Source organism: Seriola aureovittata, chromosome 16 (genome assembly GCF_021018895.1).
Source record: "Seriola aureovittata isolate HTS-2021-v1 ecotype China chromosome 16, ASM2101889v1, whole genome shotgun sequence".
In the NCBI taxonomy this organism is placed as follows: Eukaryota; Metazoa; Chordata; class Actinopteri; order Carangiformes; family Carangidae; genus Seriola; species Seriola aureovittata.
Genome location: NC_079379.1, coordinates 6,098,469 through 6,125,933, shown reverse-complemented (window position 1 = coordinate 6,125,933; position 27,465 = coordinate 6,098,469). Strand labels below are relative to the sequence as shown.

General features: G+C 41.3%; 1 protein-coding gene across 1 annotated transcript in view; it reads right to left on the bottom strand.

The window, feature by feature from the left end:
* Positions 1-27,465, bottom strand: part of LOC130184317 (zinc fingers and homeoboxes protein 2-like) — a 125,182-nt gene that overhangs the window by 9,061 nt on the left and 88,656 nt on the right. The window contains exons 3-4 of the mRNA XM_056400252.1: positions 12,470-15,819; positions 9,874-10,057 (exon numbers count right to left, since the gene is read on the bottom strand). Coding sequence (XP_056256227.1) covers positions 9,877-10,057; positions 12,470-15,480 — 3,192 coding nt within the window. The 5' untranslated portion in view covers positions 15,481-15,819 and the 3' untranslated portion in view covers positions 9,874-9,876. The remainder of the gene's footprint in view (positions 1-9,873; positions 10,058-12,469; positions 15,820-27,465) is intronic.

The window sequence follows — 27,465 nt, the reverse complement described above, 5'->3', positions numbered from 1 at the left end:
GCAAAGGGAAAAGTGCGGTGACGTAGTGTAAAGAGAGACAAAGTCCACGTCAGGAGGATGGGTCAACAAAACACAGGAGAGTGGTGTTTGATTCCCATGTAAAAGTAGAAGTTTATGTTGTTTCTATAATCTATGACATCGATAAAGTCAACTACGTTGTTATTATCGTTACCATGACAATAAAGATTGTCTAATGTTGAGGAGGTACTTATTTCAACTCAAATCGCGATCTTTTCCTAAACCGGACCAAGTAATAACACACATGGCGACGAAGGTAGGTACGCCGCTCTCTGTACAGTACTCGTGTTTATTATTGTAACCATAGCAACAACTTAGATTCGTTCTCATTACTTCGTTTTCGGCCGCAGGAGGCAGCTGTTTTCAGAGAAACATCTGTAAAAAAGCCACTGTCCAACACTGTTTATCTTGCCGCCTTCTCCTCATCTCAAGTATTTCATTGACATGATGTGTTAAATTGTCTTTTTAAGTCTGTATTTTGACTTATTTGATTGGTTATTGTGTCAAAGTGTAAAGATGCTGCTTATTGTTTCTTTGAAGCTGCACTAATGGATATCTTTTATATTAACAGTGGATGTAACGGCAACATGTAATGTAAAGGACGTCGCTCACAGTGATAAACCTACCTGTTCTCTAACAGACATATTGTTGTCAGCTGCTTTTACTTTGTTTGTTTAAATCACTGTTAAGCTGCTGTCAGTAAACCTCACTTCCTGCAGATGTTTCAAATCAAAAGCCTTCCAGGACAACAAGTCAAAACAAGGCTTTGAGGGAAGTATTTAATGCAGTGTAATAAAGCTTGGCCAAAGTTCAATGAGCAGGATCTTTAGCCCTCTGTGGTGAGTTTCTGCTCTTTCTTCCTGTTCTAATTTTCACTTTCCCACGCTGTCAAAGCCTGATTCTGATATCACCACATCTGACCAATCATCTTTCAGCCCGCAGTCCTCGAGCCAAGTCCTCATTTCAGTTTCACAGACATTAATGAACTCTCTCTGAAACGTTTCCTCCGAGCTCTCTGTTGATGTTTGGAAAGTGGTGAAGTCATCAGAGTTACAGGATAAAAATTAAGCACTTCTGTTCAGCCGGACAAGCTGTGAACAGCTGTTCAATCAGCTGTACAATCAGTCACCGTTACACCATCTTCACATACACAAACACACAAGCAGATGATAAAAAAAAAAAAAAAAATGGATTTTATCATTGGGCAAGGTGGGCGGGGCTTGGGACACGGCTGTTAGCGGTGACTGCTTTGTTGTGACATCATAAAGTTACAGAAGTCCTGAAGGCTGGTTTTAAGGCTCAGTTTCTGAATACAGGCTGTGTGCATTTCTCTGTGGACTGAGCGCTTCGATACTTTCCTAGTATTAATATAGAACCTAGACCTGCTTTATAATCAAAGAAGACAATCTTCCTTTAGACAATATGGGCCCTTTAAACTGTCAGCTCATTTTACCTTTTTTCATTTAAGCTTTTACTTTACATAAATGTCTTCTGACTCAAATTGACTGACTTTAATAATCCAAAAATCTTCATTGTCAAGGATAAAAAAACACGTACAAAGAGCAGAAAACACAAAGACAAAAAGACAATAGAAAATACATCTGACCTCGATACCTGCACAGAGTAAACTTTACAAGGCAAATCTTAAAGCTCATTCAGTCGTTTCATTCATCTGCAACAACAAAAACAACCTGAGAGCAAAGAGCTTCTGCAGAAAGTCAGTTTTATGCAGCAATGCTCAGACTTGTTTCTCCAAATTGTTTGTTTTTTTAATCTGAATATTCCAAAAGCGAGTTTCAGTGAAATTTAGCAGGAAGTTTCAAGAGAGGATTTTGGTTCAGGTCCAGGACCTTTTTTTTTCTTTCTTTTTTGTCTTTTTAAAGGACGACTTAACATTGGGTTATTCCCTTAATGGACCACTACAGTGAGTTGAATGAAAAACAACAGTGTTTTGATTATCACTGTGTGTTTTCTGAAAAACACATTACTTTATTAAAATCTATTAAATTTAAACTTTGAGGACAGTGCGGCCGTGGTGCAGCTCTCTAGTTTTATATATACTGATTGTATTTCTGCCTTTTGAAAACACCACATTGACTTTACAGCTGAGGAGAAAAAAATACAGGTTTGATGTAAGATAAAGATGCAGGATCTGGGTGAATACGTCTTAAAAAAACAAAATTGTGGCCAGTTTCTAGCTTCAAAAGAAAAGCCTTAAAAAAACACTCTTATTAAAACGGATGGTGCAAAATTAAAACATTATTATTTTAAGATCGTGGTTACCTGGAAACAGGTAACTCTCGCCGTCTGCTGCCTCTGTGTTTTACATTATAATAATTACGGGGAGGGAGAAGCACTGCAGCATTTTGGCAATTAAGCCTTCATCTATAAGCTACGACTGTTGATAAGTTATTATGGGACGCTGCGCCGCGCTCGGCTGATTAAATGAAGCCCCGAGCTGCTGTGATTAGTGAGACAGGACAATGGATGGTGCCAGTGCGCGCGCACGCATGCATGCACGCACGCACGCACACACGCGCACACACACACACACACACACAACACACACAAGCTGGAGACATCTTACCACATAAATTTGCGCTGCAGGAATTTGTTTTTGCTCCATCAGTCGTCACGACTCCTTAACACAATCTAGTCGATACTATCACTCCTCATGACTCTTCATTGGCTGCTGTGACCTCTGACCCCTTAAATGACCCCCCACCATCTCCCCTAAAACTAAGCATGGAGAAAACTAAAGACCAACTTAACAAGTGTAATTTTTGCTTCGATCTAACATAATCAGACATTTCATGCATATATATATATATATATATATATATATATATATATATATATATATATATATAAAAAGGGTATTTTATGATTTATTTGCTCAATTCAAAAGAATGTGCCCTTCTCAGTTCTCTCCGTTTTCAAAATGTGTGAAGTGTTTTTTTTTTTTTTTTTTTTCAGCCACCTCCTGGTAATTAATTGCAGGCCTGTTATTCTTAATATTCTCAGCAGATATTCGACTCTTTTGTCTACCATTACCTTGCCCTTCTCCCCAAAAGAACAACATTATGATTAATACAGAATAATATCTGGGGATGTATATTTCATTTTGATAATGTTTTGCTGAATAGTTGAATAAGTTTGTCATTGGAACGTTTTTAATTCCTTTTACGAATGGCAAATGAGATGATCGCTCCTCTTTGGGTTATGACAGGAGTCGCAGACTGATTTCTGATCAAAACCGTGGACAAAGACTCATTAAAGTGTCTTTTTTCTGTCTGTATTTTTGAGTTATTTGATTGGTCGTTGTGGTCAATGTATAAAGATGATGCTAATTGTTTGTTTAAAGCTGCAATCACTAATCAATATTTCTATACTAACAGTGACTCTAATAACAACATGTAATGTGAAGGACGTCACTCACAGGGAATTATCACCTGACGGCAGTTCCCTTAGGCTCTGTGGAGCAGCTTCTTTTAGGTCATTGCTTTGGTTTTCTGGTCCTCGACTCTGTTCCTATAAGCCTCGTTCTTATCAAACATCCTCTGATTAAGTCGCTGTCCACTCAGCAGCAAACAGCAGACAGACACAGAGTGACCATAGTGGAGCATTTAACAGCTAAAGAGACAGATATTTCCCTCACGAGCTGGTGGAGACCAAAACAGTGCTAAAAGAGAGGGAATACTGGACTCAAACACCACTCTGACGACATTGTCCTGGTTTTCTGTGTCAGCTGGATGTGGAAACAGGAAACTGCTTGCTATGCATGGTGATTAGATATTAGATGGTGTGTTTACAACTCGTTATGTTGCCAATAAGTGACCAACTAATAACTGAATGCAGCTTAAAACATCATTCTTTCACTAAATATCAGTCTCCTCTATTTTGCCACCTTTAGGACATACAAAATCAGAATAGAATAACACTGCATGTTCTGTTTCTCTAATGTTATCCTTCCAAAAATACCTCTAACCCTGGAGATGCTTTATTATCAGGTGGGTTTTATTTTCCATCTCATTTTACATGAATGTTTTTAACATGTTTTATGATAATTTTATGTCTTTTTCATGTGAAGCACTTGGTGCATGTAATTTCTTTGTTGTAAAACATTTTGAGCTGCATTGCTTGTATGAAAGGAGCTATACACATAATGTTTATTATCATTGTTGTTAGCATTGGCTGACTATTGTCATATGCTGTTCAGATTATAAAGCACCTATATCTTGAATTTGTAATTTGTGATATTGGGCTGTATGAATAAAATTGACATGATAAGTTGTATTTAACCGGCTGCATTGTGAATTTCTTACTAGTGCTGCTTTTGTTGTGATCTCTTTTTTTTCTACTGTGTCATGTTTTTTAAGTTAAAATAAGCAGAACCAGGAAAAAAGTGTTTGTTGGTGCACAGTGTCCATGTGACGGCCACAGAACAGTTTGATACAATAAAGAATTTAATACACACACATTCAAGTTTTTTTTGTGGTGCAGGGTGAAGTGTGAATATTGAATCCAAACTAAACTAGTAAAAAATGCATTTTGTGTTTAAAGAAATATAAAAAGAAAGTGCAGAGCTGAAAAGATTTTCCCTTTTCTTTGTACACACACACATACACACACACACACACACACACACACACACACACACACACACACACACACACACACACACACACACACACATTTAATCACATCTGAACACAACAAAGCACCATTCACTTCATCTCACATGTAACCTCTGTAGCTGGAGCCTCAGCAAAGTCTGGGTTGAGGAGAAGCTCCTGTCATTTGTTTGTAACTCCCTTGTGTACCAGAGGGGAGGAGATTAACGACATAACTAACAAAGCCAGGTGAGCTGAAAATGTACTTTAAAACACACTACAATGACTTCAGTGTCTTCAGACACAGGCAGTCAATCCTGCCTGTCTGGCCGTGGAGGTTCTTGCTGGTCTGGTCCAGGAGGCAGACTGAAGGCAGAACTAAAAGCTGTTTCACCGGTTTTCAAGTGAATAAGATTTTCAAACTTTTTTCTGATATAAAAAGATAAATACAATCACTGGGCACTTTATTAGGAACACCATACTAACACCGGGTAGTTCCTCCCTTTGCTCTCAGTTCTTCATGGCCTAGATTCATTGCTCTGCTCCAAGTTGACATATCCTGTTCTACCACATCCCAAAGGTGCTCTACTGGATTCAGGTCCAGGACATAGATATAATTCAATTAAAGGTCCCATATTTTACAGACACTATTATTTTTCTCCAGTGTTTTATTTGAAGTGTTGAGCCATAAGAAGACATATTTGTGGTTTTAAGAACCAAAAACCATCTCAGTGTAGTTTTAGCAGGAGTTCTAGTAACACCAGGTCGGTGAGCCAATCAGAAGAGAGGAGGCTCTGAGCCTCTCTTCTGATTGGCTGACTGTTTTCTGAGTGATCTAGTGAAATATAGCAGATTTCAGGTAAACACTCAGAGAATCGAAATCCTACAAAGTTGGGTGGTGGGTCCGGATGGGCAGGGCTTGGGGCGGGGCTGAGAGCGTTGACTGCTTTGTTGAGACATCACAAAGTAACAGAAATCCTGACGGCTCGTTTTAAGGCTCAGTTGAATACAGACTGTGTGTATTTCTCTGTGGACTGAGGGTTTTGATTAGACATGGAAATCTCACTTTATATAATATGGGACCTTTAAGATATAATTCCTATTTTGTGAAGTTAAAGTGACCTTGATGGAGCAGATAGATCACTCTGAAGTGACTGATTACTCTGCTCCTGATCAGAAATCTGCTAACACCATGTCAGAGTGAATCATGGAATGAAAACAAAATGGGGTTCAGTTTGATTAACAGGACAGGCTGCACTGACCAACAGACCGACACAACCATCCCTCAAGCCACACCACTAGCATGCCATATGGCAAAACATGCCTTGAATGTAGAAATAATTTGGTTTAAAATAATCAGATTCAACAAAAAAACCCTCTCCCTCTATGTAAACCTGTGGTTAATGGTTCAAGTGTGGCTAAAGGCTTCCTCAACCATATTTCAACATGTTAAAATCATAAATTTAAATTTCAGAGAGTTCGAGTGTGGCTCCAAACTGGGGCAGATTTTTCTATCAGGAGTGTTCAGTGGATTCCAGCGTTCACCTGCCACAGTCAGTCGTCTGTGAGCCAAACTGATTTGGAGAGTAGGATTCAGCCTCCAATAATAACTGGCACCTGAACTGAGCGTCTGGCAGAGCAGACGAGTGTGTGGCCGCAGTCACAAACTGCCAGAGTTTAGATAGCAGCTCATGTTAATTTATCATCCCGCTCACAAGCTGAATCCCATCGACCAGAACACCTCACCCAGCCTCCCTCCCGCTACAACACTTCACTGCTGCTGATTCTGACACGAGCTGGAGGAAAGTGACAGTTTGATTTAACATGTTTGACATTAAAAGTTAAATTCTGTCATTTCTGTAAAGAATGACCTCTATGCAAATGCACCACACGGATGCTTTGTTCAGTGTTTTTCAGTCTAATGTGTGGGATGGAGCAGAGAGGTGGAGAGTGGAGGAGTTTGTGAGCAGCTGCAGCAGACTGAAGAAAACCTCCACAAAAAATGAAGATAATAAATAAACCCAATCTGTTTGTGCTGTTTTGTGCAGGAAAATTATATTATATTATATTATATTATATTATATACTTGATCCATACTGTGGATTAAGACCATACTGTTCGGACTAACTTGAACCGCAGCCTCTTCATTGATTTGATTGGCCAGTTCTATGGCGCAGTGATATGGTCAACACAGGGGACTTGAGCAAACCTTTTTTGAACCTGACTTAACTTAATGATGATGGGTGAGGAGGGTGGGGTACACCTGAACGGGTCAACAGTCCAACCTGCATGTCTTTGGATTGTGGGAGGAAACCCACACAGGCACATGGAGAACATGCAAACTCCAAAAAGAACCCAGAACCTTCTCACTGTGAGGCAATAGTGATACTCACTGTATCACCATGCCACCAATATAATATAGCTGTAATATAACATAACTATATAACTATCCATAATATTATAAGCTGTTGTGCTGTGTTTTGTTTTCCAATAAACCATCACACTTATGTACCTGTTTCTCCAATTGAATTTCCCGGATCATATCACATTTACCCAGAAACAGCAGCTGAGCTGTTTTTGGTCTGAACACCTGCAGTGGGTTCTCAAAGTGGGGTCCAGGGACCCCCAGGGCTCCTTGAGGGTCCCCAGTAAAAAGGAATAATTTATTTTCACTATAATTCCATCTATAAGTAACACAATGACAGAATGTATATTGTTCATGGGTTTTTGAAATCTAATTTGTTTCAGTTTAGGGTCCTTGATGTGAAAAAGTCTGAGAACCACTGCACTAAGACCACCACAATTAGTCTAGACCGACTTCAGCCCTGCAGGAGAAAACGCAGCCCCTCATTCGTTAGAATAAGAGCAGAGCGTGCTGCCAGTGCAGATGGCTCTGGATAAAAAACACAAAGAAGAATAATAATAAGAAAAAAAGATGGGTAGTAAAGAAGTTGAACCTGGTACAAATTTGTATGTCCAACACAAGACTAGACACAAGTCTGAAAAACTAAACACAACAATAAAATCTCTGTAGAGCTCATTTAAAACAGCGGGTCATATTATCACTGTATATTTCTATGAGAAAATCTGATTTCTACATAATTTTCCACATATTTCACAAACCTGAATTAGATCCTTCTTCCATGTATAATAACTTCGATGTGCAACATACTCTCAGTTTCTCACTGTGTATACATGCACGTATTGACATGGTGTGATTTTGTAGAAACTGTCGGTCAGTGTCTCATTTTATTTTACTTTTATCTTTAACTTTACGTTTATCTTTTGTATTTTGTTTTTTGTTTTCATTTGAATCTTATGTGAACATATTTTGTATTTTTACATTGGGTTTGTGTGTCAATGTGTCATTTTGCGTTTTTACATCTACACACCAGCTTGCACTAATAGACAAATAAAAGTCTTTTAGAAGTGAAAATGTCCAAGTGGCAGATTCCAGCGGAAGAAAAACCAACAAAAAACTTTATCAGACATAACTGACAGGATGAGTTTTATTTACAAAATCCACCGTTATTGTTGGTTATTCAAAAATGCTGCATATTGATTATTGATTGCGGCTGTCAGGTGTTGATTTTGAAGGCATCCAAAAGTGGTGACAGTCAGACAGGGAAAAAACTGACAATGTAAGAAGCCGAGTCTCCACCTTGTTTGTTTGTTTGTCTTGAGGAATTCATTTGAACAGATTCTATTTTGATAAGCAAAAGCTGCGAGGAAACATTAAAACTTTCTCCTGTCAGAACAGACAGTGGAGGGAAGAAGCAGCAGGCTCTGTCGTCACACTCTGCCCCAGGCGGAGCCTTTTATCTATCAAACTTTACCACACCAGGGGGTCTGCTGCTATTTCTGGCCTCCAGTCATATGTTTTTGTCTTCCTAAATTTTCCTGAAGTTGGTGTTTGTTGCTGAGCAGTTGTAGCCAAAACTCACACAGCTACACACACAGCCGGCGACTGGCTGGAGTGGCTCTGTTTGTTGCCTGGGATCGAGGTGTTGGCTTTAACACTGACAGACTGGGGTGCGGAGGCATGGGTGGGGGGGTGGGGGTGCTTGGGACCGACGGTGGCCTCGCTGAGTTGAATCACTTCACTCATTTTACACGTGAAGACCTGCAGCCATAGATTCAGTTATTCAGACCAGCAGATTTCTGCTTTATGACCTTTTTATGATCAAATATAAAAGAACTTAAGGACAGATTTTAGACTGAACATGGATGAAGATTTCACTTGACAAATGGCACAAAATTATGATATGTGTTATTGTTTTTAATTAAACCTGTAATAACTGATGTCTTTGTTGATTTGGGGGTTGATATGTTGAACTTCTTTCAACATCAAGCAGTTACAGAGAAACATAATGATTCAAGTGGAGTGGTTTGAAACTCTTATGCACACTCTGAATGACAGGCACACCGAGAGGGCTGGTAAAAACGTTACGTATTTTCTGACCGATGCAGTAGCTAATCGGTATTCGTCCCAGTATGCCCGATGGTCAGTCCAACCCTCTCTTAAAGTGAACCAGATAAACAATGAGCTGAAACTCACTAAAAGGCTCTGGAAAGTCGAAAGGGAACTGCCAAGCATCAACCTCTTGGGCTGAAAAACACTGAAGTGCTAAAAACTGCAGTTCCTCTCACAAATAGACATGGATGTAAAAAAAAAAATGCAAGTTTAAAACATTTATGAAAAATCAGCTTTGCAAAAGTTTATGAGAAATGGCATTCAACACGTAGATCTGTAGGATACACAAATTGAGAGGGTACTTTCAAACTTGAGACAGTTGTTGAGCCATGCTTCTTTCACTACAGACATGTTATAATCAGAGATGCCTCACTGAAAAACACGATTCAGGCTTCACTTAACTGCCTGAAATGAGGTCATTTGTTATTTTTGACATTTTTGGAACATTTCTGAATAAGCGATTAATCATTTCACTAAGACATAATTAACATTTATCCTGATAGTGAATGTAATGTAATGTAAGACAATACCCTTTTAACATGTACAACATATTTTATTTTTAACGTGGATAAATCGTCTGTGCTCAGTGAATTCAGGGCCTTCATCAAACATTTCTCCTGTTTTACCTACATCCAATAGCCAACATAAATATAACACAACTCAGAGCCTCGGTGGAGATCAGAAGTAGAGGCAAAAAAACCAAGGACAGCCACTGATAACCAGACAATGCACCAGGACAGAAAACATCAATCGTGACCTTTCACTCACCATTTATCCAGTCAGCCTCCCAGACGTGTCCTCTGCCATCTTCCTCTCTCTGTCCAGGAGTAGCTCCCGTCCTCTCCTCGAGCGCCCGTCCTCCAGCCAGCTCCCGAACACCTCCCGCGCTCCTCCCACGACTCCCCCGTTCTGCCCCCCGTTCTTCAACTCCGCCACGTTCTGCTGCCTCAGTCTGTTAAACCAGGTACAGGTTCACAAAAAGTTACTTAAACTTGAATCACCACTGGTGGTCACTGATAACCCTCCATATGAACACAACGGCGTTACTATAGTGTTTGTGTTGTGTACTGAAACATTGTTGTGGTCTAAAACACTGAATGTGAACATAAACCACAAAGCAACATGTAACGGTACCTTTAATTCTCTTTCTTTCTTTTTTTTTGTGATGTTCAAACCTATATTTATGTTTAAAAGGATAAGTTGTTTTAATGTTCTTACAACTCTTACAGGATTTTGTTTAATTTATAAAATGATTAAAGAGTAAGATTTGATTTTTTTTATTTAAAGATTAATGTTGACATTCATTTTTTTCTTAATTTTGTCTTCACAGAAACATCAAACAAATCTTTGCCTTGTTCAGCGTCATTGAGTCTTATAAAAATATTTGAGCGAACAGACATTGGATATGGAAATTGAAATTCTGAATACATTTGAATTATTATAGATGTTACCAAAATCTTCTGTCTACCCACGGAATTAAAAACACAATGAAGTTTAAGTGTAAAAAAATTTCGCATTGATTTAATTCTAGTAGATAAAGGGACGGGGGCCAACAATCAACAGAAATCAGTTTCAAGGATTTCTGTTTTTCACATTTGAAGGGAGCTGTCAATCACTTTCATTCGACAGAGGTGATCACAATCAGATTTAACACAAGTGGAACATTTGTTGTTTTTTTTTTTGTTTTTAAATTACAATGAGGAGAAATAATATTCAGAGTAATTACGATGATGGAGGACATTTTCTTCATGTAATGTGAAAATAAATCAACTTTAACAATCATGTCGGAGCCCACAGATAACAAGCTTCAACAGTATGTCACTGAAATTACAACAGGGACAAACTTAATGTCAGAACTTTTTTTTTTGCAAAAAGTAATCAAATTTTATTATGTAAAATAAAGAGATCAATTTTGACAGAAATTTGAATATTGACTTTGAACCCTGCTGAAAGGCTTTAGCAGCATTTATTTACTGAGCTTATTATAAATAAGCAGCAGAAATTAGTCTGTACTAGACCTTTACATTGTTGTGTCCTTATTTCTCTTGTTGTCTGTACTTAGCACATTGTAGAGTTTATAAAACCAAAAGGAGCCGGAAGGATTTCAATGTGCCATCAGTGCAGGTTCAAACTGCTTTTCCAAGACTGAGCCTAAACCCATAGCTGACTCATGGGAAGAATAAAACTCTTGGCCAAATTATTGTGGAGATATTGGTTTACAACCTAATGGCTCTGTTATTTGACCAGAGATGTCCCAGGCTCCTGGAATGCAGGGCAGACTAAATAAAGTCTCGAAGATTTTTTTAGGTTAATGTCCTGAAATCAATGTTAATGTGGAAACTGGAAAACAACAGCACAACCCCACTGAGGGGAAGCAGAGATTTATTTTAGATGCACCAGTCACCATAAAAGGTGTCAATGGGTAGAAAATGATGCTGAGACTGCTGTGGTTGCACTTTAATGAACAGGGAGAGGAACCCTTTCACCTAAACCGATGATCTCCTAATTTTGTGATTTGGGTTACATGAATAAAGCTAACGTGACTCTTTTTGCGAGGAAGCCAGATGTGCTCAATTGTCGCTAAACACCATTGTATCATTTTCATCATCTCATTTATTTTAGACATGAAAGAAAGATGGTGATGAAGAGAAACAGGTGAATTATAGAAGGATTTTTAAGTTTTAAGCAGAAGCAGTTGTACAGTCTCTGCTGGGTTCACCACAGCATCTGATTTGTTGTGTTCCTCGGTCAGTTGTGGCAAATAATATATATATGTAATATATATAATACCAATACACCAATGTAAAAGTACTTCATTACAAATGCTGTCTTTATAATTTTACTTAGATGGAAGCAAACCTGAAAAGCAAAAGCGAAAATTCTTAAAATGTGTCCAATACAAAAGTGCTACACCAGTGGTTTCCAACCTTTTCCAACTCAAGGCCCACGTGAAAACCTTGGCAAATGGAATATGTTGGTGGCCCACATCTGATACCATACCAACATGGAGGGTGACAAGACAAAAGTTCCTATCATTGGCTCATCACAGTGAAAGGTCTTAATACGAGGAAAAAAACAAATGAAGTTTTTAATTACATCTTTTCACCAAAATTGTAACGTTTTGCAAGTGATTTTTCAGATCACTCGCAATACCTTTGCGAGCCCAGTCCAGGCCCAGTCCGCAGGTTGGGAACCACTGTGCTATACTACACAAGCTGTGGACAGAGCGTATAGCAACCACTAGGTGTCAATTTATAAAAATAAATTCCAGCCTGGGTGTGGTTACTTTTAAATGCATTAAAAGTACGCCTGAAAAACAAAACAAAACATGCATTAAAAAAAAAAAATCTTGTAAGTACAGTACCTGCCAGCGAACCGGTCATGGAGATTGTCATGCTGTTGACTGCTGAGGCTGTTGGTGCGCTGCTCCATCAGCCAGCCCAACTCTACCTCGAGCACCTTACTGTTGTTGTTGTTGTTGTTGTTTGTTACAGCTCCTTCCTGACAGCGCTGGATTATGCTGGAGGGAGCGTTATCGGGTGAGCACATAGGCTGGCCCTGCCCTCCATTTACTCCATTATTGTGAAAAAGTTCTGTCAGCTCCATGCTGCCGCTCTGCAGCCGGCTGTCGTTGAACCAGCGGGCAAAGTCGGCACGAACCAGTCCTGTCCGACCCTCCAGCTGGCTAAACTCCTCAGGGGAAGGCCACCGTGTTTGAGCAAAATCGTCCTTGAGGAGTGCCAGGGATCGGCTGTCTGGAGGCACTGAGCAGGAATTCGGGTTTGGGACGGAGGGGGCAATGGAGCCTGGAGCAATGATGGGCAGAGTGTGTGTGGATGGAGGAGGGCTCTTAAGATGGCCCACGCCGGTGCTTGGTTTGTGAATCCCATTCAGCTGTAGAGTTTGGTGTTGCTGTTGCTGCTGATGTAGTCGTTTCTCAGTAAGGGCTGCGATGCCACCCACGCCAACCCTCTTAGTGCCCATGGAGTTGAGAAGCGCTTGTTCCAGGTTGTCGCGTAGTGCACGGCGCTCCACGAACCAGCTGTCGATTTCCTGGTGAGACAGGCGGGTGGTGGCCGACAGATTGTCCACATCGCTGTGTGTGGGGAAGCTGTTCCTCAAGAAGTTCTCCTCTAGGATCTTTAACTGTTCCGCCGTCTTTCCCTTCATCCTCTCCAGCAAGGGGAACTGTGTCAGCACTGAGGACTTCTGCTGAAAATCTGGTTTCTGTGCTGCCGGCGGCTCACCGACATCCAGATGCATAACTCCATTGTTGTGAGCAGGGGAGGTCTGATTGTGGGGCCATTTGCCGTCTGCGCGAGACGTCCCATTGGCCTCTGCCATAGGAGTGAGTACCTTGTCTCCTCTGGGATAGCTGGCTTTCAGCTCCAATCCCTGCTGCTCTTTTAGTTTCTTGCCATCCAAAGGGAAACCTGGAATCTGGGGTGAGGCTTTAGCCGGAGCACGAATGGACTGAATAATGGTCGGCCTCCTTATCTGTGGGGTAATGAGTGGAGGGGAGTTTGGCAGCTTCAGATCAGCAGCTGGCAAAGTGTGGGTACTGGGGTGCTTTTCTTTGGAAGTGGTGGGCGGAGCACGAGGAATAAGCAATGAGTTTTTAAATGGAGGGGCAAAGATAGGTGGGGGAGCGATCATTGGCCTTGTTAAGGACTCTGGAAAGACTATGGAGGGCAGCGACACCACCGGCTTCATTTTGGGACTCCCTAATGTTGAGAGAATCTTCCCTTTGGACAACAAAGACGGTGATGATGACGATGATGGTGGTGGCATTAAAGGCACAGCAGTGGATGACCTCTTCATCTCTGTGGTTACCAGAGGAACTGCTACAGGTCTCTTCATCTCCATGGGAACAGGAGGTGGAGCCATTGGGAGGCGGTCTTTCTGGGGTGGAGGGGGCGGCGGAGGAGCCATGAGGCCCTTGTCTTTAGGGTCACCAGAATGCGGGGCAACCGCCATGACGGGTCGTTTGGACTCCGGGCCGAACACTGTCGTCAGGTGTGCTGGGAGGGGTCGTTTGAGGGTGTGGCCGGAGCCAATGGCGACTCCAGCAGGAGAGTTTGTGGTAGGGACTGTACTTAACCCATTGGACGTGGTTGTCCGGACATAACCTGGATGCTCGACTGTGGTGTGGACAACGGGCTGCTGGGAAGCTTTGGCAGACGGCTGAGAGATGGGACTTGTAGGCAGGACGGTGAACATGTGATGGGCAGGAGGGATGGAGCCATTGAACATCTTCTTCCTGGCTTCCTCCACCTCCTCTGGGGACCAGGTGATGCCTTGCTTTAACCGCTGGGTGGTGAACCAGACTTTGATCTGTTCCTCTGGGTGCTTGGAGGCAGCCGTGAGCCACGACAGCTCAGCATGTGTTGGGTATGGAAACTTGTTGAAGGAGGTGATCAACGTCAGGTTGTCATCTAAAGAAGGATTATATTTGGTGGTGTTCAAGGGAACAGCTATTTTTGGTACACAGTTAAAGTTGGGCGGGCGCTGGAGCATTGGGGTGACATGGGAGAGCCCTTGAAGGATGGTGGGTTCAGGGATGATGACTGTTCCGTTGATGTTTACTGCTGTGATCTGATCCTTCTGCATCAGGCCATCCAGCTGGCTTTTCAGTGCACTCCCCTGATAGAGCGACTGGACGTTGTCTGGGGTTTTCACTGTGGTGGATATGCACGGTGGAAACACAGAACTGCTGCTGCTTTCACCCTGTTCACTTGTCACTTCACATTCAACTGAATTGTCCTTGCCTTCGATTGTCTGCTCTAAGATAGTCTGACCGTTCATTTTTATCCTCTTAAACTTGAAGTTTGTCTCGCCTGGGTGCTGGCTCTCGTTGTGCTCTGTGAGCGAGTCAAACTTCTTGGTGTTGAAGTTGCAGACGGCGCAGAGGTACAACGGATTGAGAATGACGTTTGGGTGGCTCGAGTCCACGTGCTCTTTGAAGTCATTCAGGTTCTGCGTTGAAAATGGGCAGTATTTGCACTCGTAACCTCTGGGCTGCTTTTTCTGGGACCCTAGGTCAGATTCTGCCCCTCCCCTGCCCTTCTCTTCTCTAGCTTCTACATCTTCAATGACAGAGGGGGGGTCTTCTTTACCCGACTGCTCCTCTTGTTCTAATGGCTCAGGATTTTGGTTTTCCACTGGTTTTGGAAATGTCTGCTGGTCTGGATTCTCTGGCTTCTCCTGCTGGGTGACTTGACTCTTTTCTGCAGATTCAGATGATTCTTTTTCTGTCATATTGTTGTCCGCCAGTACTTCCGTGTCCATCACCTCCTCCGGGTCATCTTGCTCCTCAGGCAGGTCATTGATGACCCGAACCATGCAGGGGGTGGAGGACTTTCTACGACTGGACATGACAGCTGCTGCTGGTGGTGGTGATAATGGTGGTGCTGGTGCTGCTGATTGCGCTGAAGATACTGTGGTTTTTGGCTGCTGCTGCTGCTGCTGGTGCTCGCCAAGGACGTCAGCGTGTCGGTTTTCGAGGGGGTCTTACTGGGGTGGATCGGAGCTGATGGTTGTGGATACTGGTAGGTGAGAGGAGGTGGAGTCTCCAGCGTGAGAGAGGGAGGGCAAGAACCGGCGGATGGTGCCGGCCCAGGACCGGTTGTGCAGTGGCGTCTCCCGCTCACTGGCAGTGTCAGCTGCTGACCTGGGCGTCATGGGAGGGCATCACAGACAGCAGCGGTGCTCAAGCTGCGTAGAGACAAACAGAAAGAGAAAATTACATGTTAATACTGTTTGTGTTCAGTGAGCTGCGCTGCAGCCACTTGGGGAAAGACTAAAAGCAGAGAAAAACACATGTTACAAAAACATAGAGAGAAGTCATGTTGATATTGTTTGTGTGTGATGTGCATTCACCCTGAATAAGACAAAGAACAGGAAAATGCATGATGGGCAATGACAGAAGGGGAGAAAATAGATAATTTGCACTTTAGTAAACAGGCAAACTAAGCTTTTGGTTGAAACATCCTATTTATTTGAGAGATGTGAGATCAGCACGGCACCGGAAATAAAACACAGCAACATTGACAGAGGTTTTTTATTCTTACTGGGGTCACTTGTGCTGGAAATATATGCACTGTGTTGTACTATTTTGCACTTTGGATCTAAGGTTTCTTCAAAGACAGTGAGTTGGATAGGGAGCAATGAATCTAAAGCCTCTGAAATCTTAAGTATTTCTCTACACCATTAAATTCATTATATTCATTAAGATAAAATTGTAACAAGACTGTGAGTTTGACTCCTTGACTGCAAAGTGGTTGAGAACTATCTTTAGAAATGAAGATTAAAACCTGTCTGATGCCAAATTTTAGAGGCTGATACCAACATCAGCTTTTTAGTTCAGTTTAAAAAACGTCCGATAAGGAAAAAGGTGACAGAAAAATATAATAATTTTGATTAAAAAAATAAAATAAAATAAAAAAATTATAAATATAATATAACAAACTTCATGTAGGTGTCTTTCGTGATCTCTGTGTTGTTGAGGATGAATTTCATTGTGTTTTCTTGCCCCATGTGCAGCTGTGTGAGGTGTTTTCTATTTGAAAAGAATCAGTTAAAGAATCCTATGTCTTTCTCTGGTTTGGAGCAGACAGATCATTTACAAAACTATATTAAACTTGAATTACTGCAATTTTTTTTGCATCTTTCGATAATACGTAGCTAATAATATTTTCTCTGATGATCAATATCAACTAAAAACAATGATGTGTGAACAAATAGTTTCTATTATCTGAAATTTAATTAGTGATTCTCATTTGAAGGCTTCAAAGAGGGATTTTTTAAAAATCAAAACAATGTAACATAAACACTCATTTGCCAATTTAACCTACACTCATTGCTATAAATAAAACGCAATGCAATACAATTCGGCAGCACCACAAACTGCAGTCTTGCCTGCAGGCATCAACAGCTCTCTGAAACTGCACATTATCAGCTCCATGATCAGAGGCGCAGTGTATGAACAGGCAAGGCAGCAAACTGCTTGTGGCCCCAGGCTGTTAGAAGGGCCACCGATGGCTGACAAACTTTACTCCACAGCAAGGTCTCAAAATGCGGCTCCTCCCCCTTAAACAACCAATGGACGATTTGCAATGACATCTCAGTCAGAAACTTCCCTAAAGGGACCCTATTTATAATAAACACAATGAGGATTGTGATTGGTCGTTAGGTACGACCATTTAAAGCTCATTCAAGGCTTTGTCTGGCCGACGATTGGTCGACTGAACGCTTTCATGAAAAAAGTAGCTACAGAGTTTTCAAAAGTCACTCAGTTGCCAACGCCGCTTTGTAGGAAACCTCCTTTAAAGGACTTTATATGTTGATGCGCACTGGCCTTATGATGTAGGTTATTTACGATGGTAAAATGTTGAAGTTATTTAATTATTGATTTAGGTTTCTATTGTTCTTTATATTTATATTTTGAAAATTCTACAAACAAATGTTTAGATTTCACACAGTTTTCGTTGGTGTCAGATTATTTATATATAATTATTTAATGGTGACGAATGCCGAGGTACCCCCTGCCAATTTTCTAAATTTGGACTCTAGAATCACCACTGACCATGAAGGGTGTTTATTGCAGGGCTGCTGGATTAGACTGCAATAGTTGTAGCTATTGTAGATGTACCTAAAGTGGTGAGTGAGTGTATAACCCGTTTGTAGGAGGAACGGTTGGACAAACACATGTAACACAGATGTTGATAAAGTTATTGTCCATAATAACACGACCGGACCCTGTGGAGCTGTTCTGGTCATTACACAGCTCCACATCAAACACACAACGTCTCACTTCTGATAAGCCTCATGACATTTTGCTCTCTCTCTCTCTCTCTCTCTCTCTCTCTAAAGTCCAAGCCAGGTTTCTATGTCAGCACTAGTCCTCAACATCACAGGAGCTTCATTGGGGTCCAGTCTAATCAGACGCCGGCAGTTGACAGCATTTGCTGACAAAGCCAAGGCCAAGAAGTTAAAAATGACGCGAGTCTTGACTGACAACTCGGAGCGAGACGCCGCGCCTGAAAATTACAATAAATCCGAGAGCCACTTAATCAGGACACGCTGTTCCAGGCCAATCACATGTAAATGCAATAAACTGAAGAGTCCACAGTAACTACAAAAGACAAAAAAAAGTCTCCAAACTCCAAACCCCATTAAAAAGACATTAAGCGTCTTTCATAGATTCGGGCAAAGACAACTTCATAGGATAATTACCCTGTAATCATGTAATAAGACAGACTCAGTGATGAGATCTCCTGACAGCTATCATCCACACAATGGAACTGAGAGAGTGAGGTAAAAGCAGATGGAGGGAGAAAGAAGACAGAGAGAGGGAAAGACAGGTATGAATAAATATGGGAAGAGAGGGAGTAAAGGGCAAAAATAAAAGGACGACAAACGGAGAGAGCAGGTAAAAGAGGGGAGAGAGAGGGGGAAGAGTGATATAAAAAGAGAATGAGAGACAGTGGCGAAGAAGCTCAGAGATAAAGGGAAAGAGAAAGAGAAAGAGAGTCTAAAAACTTCCAAGCTGATGAAAGAGAACAGGCACAAAGCAGAAGATGTTTTAACTAGGCCATGGCCTGGCAGACAGAGGGAGAGAGAAGGCTGTGAAAGAAAGAGGAAGACGAGAGAGAAAAGAAAGCAGATAAACATAAAGAGGGAGGAGGAGAAAGGGACAACAGAGCATTTAAAGAGACTGAAAAAAAAGGAGGCAGAGAGAGAGACGATAAACAGAAAGCAGAGGAAAAGACGACAAGAGGCAGAATTGAAAGCAGATGAAGAGGATGAGCGAGGACGAAGAAAATGTTTCATTTCGACAGAAACATTTGAACGGAAAGCTGAAGTGTCACAAAAAGAATAAAATAAACTGAGGGAGGTTTTGGTGTGTTTTCTATCAGAGAAGTTGAAGCTTGGAAAAGGTGTCCCAATCCTTTTTTAGGGGGGGGACGACCACATTTGCCAGAAAAACAGAGTATTTCAACACTTAATTAGTATCGGGCAAGCTGTTATTTGTCCCAAGTGTCACTTAATGTTGGACATATTTCATGCTCTCACAGCCTTGATGGGCTTCTCACTGCCTGCACAGGAGACACGCAAAATTTAGTAGTTTCAGAGTCCAGTTTGAAGTGTTGAGTTGTGCAATGAGACTGAACTAATCCTGTGTTATTATAAATCTCATGCATTTACACTGCTGTTTACTGCATACTTGAGCTAATGAGATTTCCTCATGAAGCAGGTGTAGACTAGAGCTGGAAGATTAGTTGATTAATCAGTTCACAGAAAACTAGTCAACATTAACCTCTGTGCTCTTTGAGAACAGGCTGAAATGTGTTCACTGGAGACGTCTTCATGAGTTTTAGACCCAAACCTCATTCGAAAAGAGATTCAAGAACAGACACCCGATATAAACAGAACAGGGGATCTTTTTTTTAGGCATTTCTGCTTTGGTAGATAGATACAGTAGAGAGAGGGCAGGATGACGTGTAGCAAAGGGCCCAGGCTGGATTCAAACCGGGGCCACTGTGATAAGGGTTAGTGCTGTCACCTCACAGCAAGGCGGTTCTGGGTTCGAACTTGCCGGTCGGATGGGGCCTTTCTGTGTGGAGTTTACCCGCTTCCCCCACAATCCAAACGCCTGAAGGTTAACAGGTTACCTACAGGCAATTCTATATTGCCTGTAGGTACGAATATGTAGGTGTGAATGGTTGTTTGTCTCGGTGATAGACTGGCGACCTGTCTAGGATGTACCCCACCCTTGCTCTGTGTCAGCTGGGATTTGCTCCAGATTGGATGGATGGATGGATTGATGGATGGATTGATGGATGGATGGATGGCACTGTGGTACACGCTCTACCAGGTGAGCTACCAGCGCACCAAGTAACAAGCAGCCGTGGTAAAAAAAAAAACAGCTGGACGTGTCGTTTTTCCTGCACAGTTCCCACAAACTAGTAGCAATACAACAGGGCCCTACGCAATCTGATTCAACTGAGTATTATTTTGGACTTGGTTCAATTTGAGTCCTGGGTCAGGTCTCTGTTACTAGGAAACGAGAGGACCCGTGAAGCCCTTCTCTCTGAGCAGTAGCACAGACTATAGAAAATCTTCAATTTTCAAAAGTTGGCACCGAGCGCTTGGTCAGAGTTCTCCAACCAGAAATAACCTTTGACTTCATTGTAATTCAGCAGAGTTCTTTATTTAAAGTGTTATTCCAGAAATTTAGTGTTCTATATCTATGTAATTAGTTGACTCACGAGGGACAGATTAAAAAACAAATGTCAGAATGTGCAGCGGTTATTTGAACTTTGACTGACCTCAAGTGGTTTTACATGCCTAGCACGATTGGCCATGATGGATACACTGACCTTTGTGTCAGATCAGTGGAGTGCCCCTTTGACATTGATGCGTTAAGATGTTTGACATACGTTGTTTAAGTGAATAAGGGGTTGATATTCCCCAAACTAAGATATAAAATAGAAAAATTTTGGTACTGAAACTGTGCCCTTGCGAGGCATTTGCTGGTTCCAGCATCACAGAAATGAAGATGTACAACTTTTCTTGGTGTTATATCACTGTAAACAAAATATCTTTGGATTCTGTTAGTTAGTCAGACAAAATCAGCTATTTAATGAGTAACGCAACACTAAGTCCTCTTTTTTAAGTTAGTATATACATGTATATTTACTAAGTACACAACTCCATTACTTGAGTCAAAGTACAGATACTCCTAGACAAATATTACTCCAATACAAGTGAATGTTGTTCAGTTAAAGTACTGGAGAACTTGCTTTTAAAAACACTTACGTATTCAAAAGAACATTTTTTTATGTCAACATTGTTGTATTGTTCCACATTTACAGAACCTAATGACTCTTTAACAACCTACTGACTGACGGACTGTAGAACCTGTAGAATAACAAGCTTGTAAAATATGATACAAAGCTGATAGAAATGGCCTTAAGTCATTTGACCAACCACAGCATAACAACAGCAACTACTAAAGGCTGTCTGTTTTAAAGTTTATCTGCAATTAAACATTACATACCTCAACATGCTTTCTGAAGTTGGACAGCGAATTTTTTTAGGCAGTGATGAAGTTTGGTCGTGGTAAACACAGCAAGCATTTAAAACTCAAAGAATCTTTCCTTATGTCTAAACTTCAAGCGTGGAATTCAGAAAAGGTCATGATGCTCTGGTGAATCTTCTGTTTAGTGTTTATCTAACATAGCCATCATTAGGCCACTGCCAAATTCAAACTGAGCTATTCAAAAATGCAGCAGCACAACATGTCTGACAGTGTAGATGTTGGCTGTGATTGTTTTTTGTCCTGTGAAGAACACAGCATATGGTCTATCACATTTTTCAAAATAAAATAAAATTTATTTGCTGCCTAAAAGCTCTGCTTCAAAGTAAAAGTTACAAATTTCCAAAAGAAATAATATTCAAGTAAAGTAAAGATACTCGAAAAATACAATTTAGGGTGTTCAAGTAATATAAGTATAAGTAATAAGTAAAATATACTTGAAAAGTAAAATATACTTTAGTACAGCACAGTTAATGTACTTTGCTACCATAGTAGACTGGGACCAGAATCAAGTAGTAGTGTGATAAAGACTGCCTTGTTCTGTCCAAAGGGTGGACAGTCATTACTCTGACTTGGCCCTTTTCCAGAGAAAATCCAGAAGTTCTGTTCTCTAGACTTTCTCTAGAAATTAATTCTAGGCAGTGCGACAAGTTTCATGTTATTCTTCCATGGATGATGAAAAAACAGGTATTCCATTACAACTCTGGCAGTCATCCAGAAATCATAGAAGCCTTGTTACATACACAACTCTCCAGATCGAGAGCATGCAACTGGCGATAGCTTTTGAATCTCTCAAAGATGCATATTCAAGCTAAAACGGGTTTTGTTTTACTCTTTAAAGATGTCAGCGTGTGTTCTAAGGAACTGTCTAACTGATTACTCAAGAAAATAATCCATAGATTCATAAATAAGGAAAATACTGACCAACGTTTGACAAATAATGCATCCTCCATTCACGTTTTCTACTTTAGTACATGACGGTCTGCTTAAAAATACTTTGCCAGAGATCCAGCTGCTGCCAGAGGTGAAATGGGAAAAGACAGAGAGGCAGCTGGAAAAGGAGATGAAACAACAGGAAAAAGAAAAGAGTGTGGGAGGAGTTGAAGAGAAGAGAGCAGAGAGTACATGTATAGGAAGAGGTGGAGGGAGATGAGTGAGTAGGAGCCAAGAAAAATGGAGAAAGTAGCGCAGATCAACAGTAAAGAGACTGAGGGAAAAGGACAAGAGAGTGTAGGAGGAGAGACAGAAATTAGATGAACAGAGGGAGATGGAAGGAGAAAAAAAGACAAAAGCAGGAAAAGGAGAAAAACAGAAAAGGAATACAGGAGCGAGAGAAACTTAAAACAGACTGCATCAGGGAAATAAGTATCATAGAGGCAGACAGAGCTGCAGGCCGAAGCATTTCATTCGAGCAGCGATGGCGGCCTCGCTTCATGTTGACGGGGAACAGCGCTGTCGCTGCCAGCTCCAGAAAACAGGAAGAAAAAGGAGGGAAAAAAAAATACAACAGTGTCATGTTTTGCTGCATCACTGGATCGGCCTCGAGGACTCCGGGCCAACTTCTGACGAGGGGAGTCATATGCCGCTTGGCTGCATCCCATTTGGTCGAGCTCAGCTCGCCTCCACGCATCCTTGTAATTACTTGTACAGTATTTGTGCACAGGGGATTGTTCAGAGCACGGTAGTACTCTGTAATTATGGAGAAAATAATAAAACTGCAGCACTGACAACAGTGATTTGAAAATTGTAAGAAGCATCAAAATTTCCTTTCAAGAGGCAGGTGAGATCAGTTTTCCCTCAATCAAACAAGCAAACAAACCTCTTCCCTTTCCTTTCACTGACAAATAAACTTTAGATGAACACAACATCCAGTATCTTTAAAATTGGCCAATTGTGTGCCACAAATAGCTTACCCCCCCGGGATTCCCCTCTTCTAAAACCTCCTGAAAACAAATTCAGACCAGGCTGGGACACCTAAACTCCCCTGAAAGTGACACCAAAGTAACTCGAGTGGATCGGCCGGGTGAGGCAGGGTTCATTGCAGGTTTTACTGACACTGATGAGGAAGAAAATATCAGATTTTCACCTCCATCAAGGACAAAGCAAACCATCAGTCTCACAACAAACTGTTTCCATCCATCTATTTGACTGCACTGTAGGCAATCCAGTTTGCACGTCAAGGCGAACAAGGGCATGCTGGAGAGAAAAGGATGTCGAGGAAGCCATAAAACAACTCGGAGACGAAAAAGAAGGTAATGAGGAGATATCTTGGGAAATGAAATGACAAATTAGGAGGACGAAAGGCAGATCGGAAGGAGCCAAGTGTGCTAATAGGAGGGGTTAAAGACGTTTTACTGGAACAAGGGCAAACTGGAGGGGACGAGGGCTTGCATGCAGACAAGACTCTTCATTTCTGTACAGAAAAGGCTCCATTAAAAACTAATTCCACTCATTCTCATCTTGTAGTTACCAAGGGTTCTGAATTAAGGAGGTGTGGATGTTCGTAAGTCATCCTGTAACTAAAAGCTAAGAGATTTTAGGGATGCACCAATATGGCCTTTTCTCCAACAATACTGATTCTGATACACAAACTCATTGTATCGGTGTATTCTAAGTATAATCCAACAATAGCGCTCTGCTTTTTCTGAAATGTAAAATCTGTCAATCCCTCAAACATGTTTGATGCAAGGTTATTTTGTAGTCACATATTTTCATATCTCTTCACCAATCTCGTCAGCTGTGTATGGGCCCTTTTCTCCTCTCAAACCCAAACCAACCTCCTACCAATCTAGTTTGTCTGAGGCATAGGTTTTGTAAAGTTGCTAAAACTTTGAGGTCTTGTTCAGTCCAGTGAGCTGTTTTTCTTTACCACACTCCCAAGAAGAACAACAGCATCAGTTGTCTTAGCAAGTTCCCCAAACTGACATCTGTTTACGTTCAAGTGACGGAGCCATCTAGTGGCTGTAGTAACTATGATGGAAGCAGAGAAGGACGTTTTCTAGAGTCCACTGATGCAAGTGGTCATGAAACATTAGACTTTAACACCAAAGACTGCTGGGTCCTTTCCAACATTGTCTCTTTCAAAACACAACGACCATTGTTCCGTAACTTTTACCACGTATTTCCGACAAAGGTCACCAAACCTTAACAAGTGGTCATTTTAACCCATGATGTTTCTGTAACCTTCACCAAGTACTTTCTGTCCCTAAACCTAACCAATCCTTAACCACAGCATTTTCTCATCATAAAACAGACATACTTTCACATAATGATTTGTAGGTTTGGGAAGACGCAGACAAATGATTTCATCCTGCTGATAGTGACAAATTGTTGGACAAAAAGTGCCAAAAACCTCCCATGAGTTCTTCTCTGTAGAATAAGTACACAGAGTAGACATTAGTTTACCCAACACCTGCTGTTTCAAACTGGTTTCATATTAAAATTCATTTACTGTTAAGGATGTGCAAAAAAGAGGCTTAGTACCACAGGTAGATTTACACATCAATCGTTCACCACAGTAAAAGAACAGGACACAAAGGGAAACTGCATTAAATGTAGAACAGTCATTTCAGATTCATTTAATTAGGCCAGTACTGGAGCAGATAACGAGCCAGTAGATTGGATCCTATCACATTACAACAGAAAAACCTGATGAGGACCCCTGTCTTGCTAATAGTCCCTCCGAACATGACACTTTACCCTACCTACTGCTCTCACTGCAAGTCCTCCTGGGTGTAGTGACTGAAAGACAGGACAGGACGGTAAGATGTAAATGAATCAAGAGGAAGAACCACCAGGGAGGGAAGGAACGACTGAAACTTATGAGGCCGCGTTCTTTTTGGACGACATCGCTCCGACACTAAAAGCGTCCTGGTTTTGGAGTTCCCGTGACCCCCCTCCTCAGGCGCACAGTCATCATGCAGCACGAAAACTGCCAGCTCCATGTGTGTGTGTCCTAAATGATTGATCAAAGGATGCCTTTGTGTGGGCACCTCGTGGTGCTAATGCATCATTAACACAGCTGGTAGTATGACCCAGCTCTTCTGAGAGTGCCAGGCTATTTCCAGCTGCTTCCTCTTAAGCTTATAGAGATCCAAATCTCACTTGTGTTATATAAGAGTTCTGCGAAACCTACCGAAAGGACGTCATGACTAGTTTTACCTCAGGTTATTTTAGCTGGCCCTTTTACAGGAGGGAAAACAGGCCTGAATTTTTATCAGTATCTGCAGTCTGTAGGAATTACTGACATGGGAATTCCTGACTGGAGCCTGGAATTACTGACAGAAACACTCTGGTAGAGAAATCACTTCCTCCTGAAAGATAATCCGTCCTACCAGGCCTCTAAGTAGGTCTTGGTGATACAGACAAAATCTTCATCCAAGTACCTGACATCGATAATGTGACAATATTTTACACGGCCAAACATCATCCTCAGGAGATAAACCCAGTTGCTTTACATACCTCCAGGTTCTTTCCTCTATTGCTGCCTTCAGGACCAAGAAATATTCTATAATCTAAAAGCCAGACTGGGATGAAATTCACTCGGCACATTTATGCTCTATAGACAACTAACTACTGATGACCACACGATCTTTCCACCGGCACCTCCTTCAGGATGAACTTTACATTTTATGCTCCACGGGTGGTGAGGCTCTGAGAACAGAAATACTGCCTATATAATAAGTTCACTACACACTTTAGTACTATGGGGTGTAAAAGATACAGCAGGGACTCAGACTGTTGGTCGTCCATTATTTAAACTTTGTGGCTAGAGCAGTAAAGAGTAAAAGTAATGAACTCTCGACCCCATCTAAACATTTTCTGTGTGAATTCCTAACTTAATCATACTTAAAAACACTTAATAAATGGTTTATAACACATTATTATGTAGTTACAAGCAGTTTTTATGTTTATTAATGTGCACTATTTGTCAGCAATCATAACGTCTCCTATGAAGACGTATGTTATATATTAGTACAACTTATATCTGCTTACAACTACATTATAGTGTGTTATATTTTATTAAATGTTAAAGTGGTACCACTGTGTCTTTCTTTATCTCAGTGGGTAGATGGTTTGTATTGCATAACGTGAAGCTCAGTAAGGAGTGGGGGTGGCAACAATAAGGATCTGTATTGCATTATTCATCCTTCCCTTTATCGGCACTTGCTTACCCTGGTTCTCAGTGGGCACGAGGTGGAGTTCACCCATGATGGGTCATCAGTCAGTCAAAGCAGCTGACACAGAAACAGACCATTTACAAACACACCTGTGAAGAGTTTACAGTTTAGGGTGCAATGAACCTTTATTTCTTTGGATCGTGGGAGAAAAAAAATACAATATCAAACTTAAAATATGGTTAAAATCCAGACATGGGCTCGTTATTCGGGGATTAACGTGTTTGTTGTGTTTTATACTTGTCTGGTTGTTCTGTCAGTTCAAGTATTGTTTTACATTTCCCCCAGTTTCTTATCTCTCTTACTTTCACTGTAACTTTAATGTGCAGAGGAAGCTTTTTATCATTTGTCATTTTTAGTTGTGTCGGGGCTTCGGGTGCAAATTAGCTGTCGGGCTAACTGCAGCACTGTCCCTTAGATATTAACAAATAAACTGGAAAATCTCAGCCAGCAAACCCTTGCAGTGAGGGAACCACTGAGCTGTGCCTTCTCAATCTTTTATTCTTTCTGTCTAAATTTCAGGCCCAAACTCAAATGTTAGTTGTTAAGCTTTCTGTGATACTAGACCTCTGACAGCTCTGGCTGTGCTCAGTCCTGAGCCTAGTCAAAAGTAGCGACAAGTGTACAGGACAACACAGCTGTACATATTTGAATTGACTTGAAGCACGTCTTCAATCATTGTGAAAATCATCAATTGCCACTAGAACCAGGTACTGGAGCTTCAGTGTCACAACAAAACAATACAGCTCCCAAAGAGAAATGGCAAAAAACACAATGTCAAGCTGAATGAGGGTAAAACTGAATGATTATCAAACTGCCAAACCATCCACTCAGTGTCTCATAAATGTGAAAAAGCTTTTAAAAATTCGGCGACTGACAGCAAAAGAAGCAGCCATAAGCAGCCGTGCATTGTATTTTGCTGAGGACCCTCTGGAGGCCCTGCGAGGTCCCCGAGTGGGCCCCGGCACCCAGCTTTGTGAACCGCAGAGCAAGGCCAAATGGCACTTTAAGCATTAGATAACTTGGAAGCGTTAAATGGCAGTGGAGAGCAGCACAGCTTCATGACTGATGGCTCCTGTGAGG